Source organism: Melanostigma gelatinosum, assembly GCF_949748355.1.
Source record: "Melanostigma gelatinosum genome assembly, chromosome: 11".
NCBI classification, from domain to species: Eukaryota; Metazoa; Chordata; class Actinopteri; order Perciformes; family Zoarcidae; genus Melanostigma; species Melanostigma gelatinosum.
The window spans coordinates 25,870,166-25,875,943 of record NC_136644.1 but is presented as its reverse complement, the minus strand read 5'-3'; the positions used below and the strand labels follow the sequence as shown (position 1 = coordinate 25,875,943).

At 42.1% G+C, this 5,778-nt stretch overlaps 1 protein-coding gene across 1 annotated transcript in view; it reads left to right on the top strand.

The window, feature by feature from the left end:
* Positions 1–1,445: 1,445 nt before the first annotated feature.
* Positions 1,446–5,778, top strand: part of LOC306785095 (uncharacterized protein) — a 20,632-nt gene continuing 16,299 nt past the window's right edge. Inside the window, exons 1-5 of the mRNA XM_079279320.1 lie at positions 1,446–1,528; positions 4,493–4,550; positions 4,657–4,714; positions 4,807–4,923; positions 5,543–5,778. The exon at positions 5,543–5,778 is cut by the window's right edge and continues 467 nt beyond it. Of these exons, the coding sequence (XP_079135446.1) occupies positions 4,706–4,714; positions 4,807–4,923; positions 5,543–5,778 (362 nt within the window). The 5' untranslated portion in view covers positions 1,446–1,528; positions 4,493–4,550; positions 4,657–4,705. The remainder of the gene's footprint in view (positions 1,529–4,492; positions 4,551–4,656; positions 4,715–4,806; positions 4,924–5,542) is intronic.

Here is a 5,778-nt window from a genome sequence, read left to right as displayed (position 1 = left end):
GTGTGTGTGTGGGTGTGTGTTTATGAGCGTGGAGACCTTTGGACCGAGCATATGTTTAACCAACACACAATTGCAGGGTTGCTATTGCCCGAAAGGCTCCTATATGATCCGGAGTATATGAACAAATATAAATAAGAATGTGTGCGTGTGCGTGTGCGTGTGCGTGTGTGTGTGCGTGTGTGTGTGTGCATCGGTTTGTAAGAACTACAGCCAGCGCAGTAGTCAGATAACGGCAGATTGGAGGAAGTGGTGGCGGATACGCGACCCGAGATGAATGTTCGGTTCCTCTTTGAAGTAAAAGGACACAAACAAACGAGGCTCCTCCTCTTGACAGGACGATGTCTGATAAGATAAGAAGAGTCTTTATTGATCCCGGGGGAGGGAAGAGATGAGTACAGATGCACAGAGACAAGTTTAGAAAAAAAAGTATTTAAAATAAAGACACCCGTGCATACGGAGCTGCAAAGTCATGTAGCGGTATTTACGATAACCGCGATATTTACAGACTTAAATATTGATATTGTGTAAATAATCCAGCTCCTCTTAAATCACACTTTAGTAGTTACAGACTATCTCTCCTTGTCCCTACACTCATACTTTGATTGCAATTCATTTACACAAAAAAGGGACAGAACACACAAAAAATAAAAAATAGATTTTACTGATATTGTGGGTAATATGACGTCATCTACTAAGTTATGATACTTAGTGTTTGTCTGCGTTAATATGATTGTTGCTCATAATTCCATTGGCAACGATTAGCTGTGAATGAATCTGCTACTATTTTGATAATCGGATCAATCGGTCGTCCAAATTCTCTGATTCCAGCGTCTGAAATGTGAACATTTTCTGGTTTCTTTCCTCAAACAGTAAACAGCGACAGTAAACCGATTCATCTTTGAGTTGTTGGACAAAATAAGACATTTGAGGACGTCGTCTAAGGTTTACGAAAACACCGATTGACATTTTTTTGACCATTTTATAAACGAAACAACTCATCAAGAAAATGTATCGACAGATTAACCGACAACGAAAATGATCGTTACTTCCCTATACATAATGTCATAAAACAGTGCCACATATGAACATAATATAGTGGGATATAAAATATATGAGGGTAATATAGCATAGCATAATCTATAGTAATATGATATATGACCGTACTTCATCACAGTGTAAACCGTGTTTTATGTCTCAGAGCTTCCTCTCAACACGCTAGCTTGCTGGGATTATTGGTTCCAGCCGCTTGTTATCTAAAGTATATATATTGTATTATTATATATATATATATATCTAAAGCGCTGTACTTGTCTGTCAAGTGCTTGTGCACACAGCGTGTTGCTAGCTTGGCTCGCTCTGTGTGCCAAATACCAGTTTTCCATGTGGCATGCCAAGGCAGTGTCACAACCGCCCAGCAAATCCTCACTTCCTCATTCTTTGTGCGACCGAGGTCAAGTCCGCAAAGAACGCATTACGCGTCAGTGTGAGCCGCTTTTCTTCTGGCTTTTATTTCTACAGGTGCTGAACAGTAGGTCTGCATTGTTAATGCTGAGTGTGTGTGTGTGTGTGTGTGTTAGTGTTGCTGGGTGTTTCATCATGTCCCCGCTCTGAAAGGAGCTCGGTGTGATCGGGAGTTTGCACTGTGGCCTCTCCGTCTGTCTAATGGACAATCGGGAGGTGTTTTGGTCACACAAACATGACAACAAAAAGATCTCATTGGTGGAGTTGGTGGAGTTTCACCGTATGAAGCAGCTCTTTAGAGGACAAAGCTAGCTGGGTTAAAGAGGACAAGACTGGCCATATTCTGGGTTTTTGATTTTGTCAGGGAATGCCATGAAAACATGAGAGGTATTGTGTTTGTATAAAAGCCTGATAGTTTGTTTTTCCTCATGCAAAGTATCTTAAATAATATCTTTGTTATTCCTCATTTTTCCTTCTGTTACCTGCATACAGTGTTTTTCAAAATAAACTTCAGTCTCACAACAAACAACTTTGTTTCGGAAAATATCATGATTTAGGTTAAAATCACTCTGAAAGTGGAAAGTTATGTGACAAATAAATCAACGTTGTCTTCTCGTTTCACTCGGGGGGGCCGAACAGCTGTCTCCTGGGTAAAAAGACCCATTGACCTCCACTTCCACACGTCATGTGTGGTCTTCATACTTCCTGTTTTACGATCATGATTTATGGATGACGTACAAATCCGATTTGTTGGGATATCGCCGAATTACAGCACATTCCTTTGTCGTAGGTGTAGCTACGAGCGCTGTGTGAGAGCAGCCCGTCCATCTAACTTTAGGACGCAACGCAAACGTTAGGCCGCAATGTAAACGTTAGGCCGCAAAGCAAACATTTCACGTTAGGCCACAACGCCAACGTTTAATGTTAGGCCACAAAGCTAACGTTAGGCTACAAAGCTAACGTTAGGCTACAAAGCTAACGTTAGGCTACAAAGCTAACGTTAGGCTACAAAGCTAACGTTAGGCTACAAAGCTAACATTAGGCCACAATGCAAACGTTAGGCTACAAAGGAACTCCACCACGGTCACATGAGGCGTATTTACTGACCTATTTTGTATCGTACAACAAAACATTAAAATCTCTTCAGCATGTTAACCACAGACCTGATTTCAGACATCTAACCAAAAACACATTCAGTCAACCCGTTGACTTCCAGACAGGAAGCGCAAAAAAATGCTGACTCATTTCTGGGTTTGTAGGACTCATTCCTGCAGCTCTCTGTAGAGCTCCATCATTGTCTAAAGCACATCAATGGGCCTCACTGTTCCTTCATCACCATGAACACACACATACACTTTCGTTTATTCTGACTCGCAATCACACACACACACGCACACACACATACACTTTCGTTTATTCTGACTCGCAATCACACACACACACGCACACACACATACACTTTCGTTTATTGTGACTCAATCACACACGCGCACACACACACACATACACTTTCGTTTATTGTGACTCAATCACACACACACACACACACACACATACACTTTCGTTTATTCTGACTCAATCACACACACACACACACACACACATACACTTTTGTTTATTCTGACTCGCAATCACACACACACACACACACACATACACTTTCGTTTATTCTGACTCAATCACACGCACACACACACACACTTTCGTTTATTCTAACTCAATCTCTCACAGACACACACACACACACCCGTCCTGCTGCCGCAAATACTCACTTGAGCAGCAAATATGGATTAATCCGCCGCAGAAAATAGTCCCCAACAAATGCACTATTTTCTTCCGTTTGAGTCACTTAAACTACATTGCCCAGCTGTTTAAGAGTATTACTGAGCTTTTTTTAATGTTGTTATGACCTGTTTTGAGATACGTACTCACACATTTGTCGACAATAAAATACAACCGTGTAGCAGTGCACAGTAATGACTTCTCTTTTCTTTGTTCGTGCACAACAATGGTCATGAAACAAGCTCATGCTGCTAAATTCAACTTGTCACTCTGCTAACCTGGCTAGCTTAGCATATTCCAGTTAGCTGGGGGCTGGTGCTAATGTTTAGCCTTCTAAATATTAGCCTCCTGCCTCTCCCGATTGGACATCAATGTGTTTTTATTGGGGTTTGATGAAACCAGTGAGATGATTTTGGGCATCTTGAGAAATGTTTAGCTCAAAGTTATTCTTTGATGCATCTTGTGATGGCATCATCAGCACATAGTGCTGAAATAACGGTAATTATCCACATAATCATCTACAAATGTGACATGAATACTTTGCTGCTCTACACAGTGAAATGCAACCTTTATGTAGCACTTAAAAGCTTCTGTGCTTGCTATTTTAAATGCACATTGTTGATGTGTCCTACATTTATGGCAGTAGCAGCAGCATGGCTTTTTTTATTCATGTTGCATGAAAAGATGTATTACCGTAATAGAAGAAAAAATAGCCCGATAAATAAGCAACAATAATGGCTGAGTGGACACAAAAGAGCTCCGTTACCTTTTCGTCACAGTAAACGTCTGTGAAAGGATTTCTGTTTAATGAAGTGTGTTATATTAAGGAAGACACAGTAAGGAAGGAGAAATTAGAAAAAAAAAGAATCCAACAAACCGAATTGGTGATGACGACGTGTCGTAAACTAGAATCTCGAGCTTCAAACTCAAGACACACGACATCCTCACACATCTCTGTGCTTTAACTCGCTGTTTACGTTCTCTGTTTCATTGCTCTATAAGTTGCATTGTGGCCTCTGTTGTTGATGTTTTCACAGCAATATGAAATAGATATTAGAGATGGAATTATGACTCGTTTGACTTCCTAACATCAGCTCTGAGCAGTAAATATAATACATGATGAAAACTTTCTTCATCTCATGTTGATTTCATTTATTTATTATTCGTCCTATATTTTCTGTTTTGGGCAAGTAACAAAGCTCCTGGAGCCGATGTCTGACTCCTTCCCTCCTCTACTTACTCCCTCTAGGCTGCGACATGTGAACGGAGCTCCACCCCCTTTTGACCCTCTCAACTCTCGACCTTCGGTAAAATACATCCTCTCCTCCTCTTCCTCTTCCTCCTGTCCCGTCTCCTGCTTGATTTCTCTCAGACCTGAACGCCGTTTTGTGTTTTTGTTTTGTTTTCACGCAGCAGAACTCACTTGAGCCGACGCCGTGACCGTGACCCTCCTGCCTCGGGCATGCCTCAGGTAAAGTAGGAACCTCTGCATGTCGCTCCTCACGCTTACTCCTCTTTTTCCTGTTCTCACTCTTCTGCGTTTTTCTCCTCCCTCTCTCACAGCCGGGTATGAATGGGATGGAGCCTGCGTTTGGCGAGGCCTACGGAGGACACAGGGGTCTGCTGAGCCCCTATCCTCTGGCCATGTCGCCACAAGGGGGCAGGACTGAGTACGACCAGGTGAGAGACGGCAAACTTCGCGAGTCACGTGACTCACGGTGAAGCTTTGGTTTATACTCGTAGCGTGAGCCTCCGCAGACGGCGGGCGATTATATATTTAAACACACCAATCTCTATGTTACAGTGAACGCAACAACTTCTCAGTAAAATGTTCAAATAGATTCTTGCGGTTTACCCAGAGCAGTTAAACTGATGATTAGCCTGAACTGCTGTAAGATATTTTATTGACTACATGTGTAGGGCTTTTATTGTGAAAGGTAAGAACAGAAAGAGCGGTCTGTCTTTGTCAACGTTTAAATTGAGTAATAAAGTTTTGCCGTCTTTGGTTTGACTTCTGAGCCTTTGTGTTGTCACTAGTGACACTAGTTTATGTTTTGAACATGTCCGTTATTATTATTAATAATAAATATGATTATGATTATAAATTAATAATAATAATAATTAATAGTATTATTAATTCATAATAATAATAAAACTATTATTGTTATTATAAATTCATCATAATACAAAAATAAAATAAAATAATAGGGTTATTTATCATGAATGCTATTAAAGACGTTAAGCCGTCACATGATGAGCGATGTCATATTTAAGGATGTTTCTGTTCCCTTTTTTTTAGAGCGTGCTCCTCATGCTGGGCTCCCCGGCATCGCCTAGGAAACGGCCTTTTGAGTTGCTCAGCGACCTGGTGGACGACGGCGGCCTCGGCGAGGAGCCGCACCCGGAGCGCTGGGACGTGTCGGCGCTGGACGAGATGGCCCGATACACCAAGCTGGGCCACCTCGGGGTGGGCGGGGAGCTGCTGGCCGGCTCGGAGGAGGCCGTCCTGATGGGCCGCTGGGGGAGGAGCCGGGA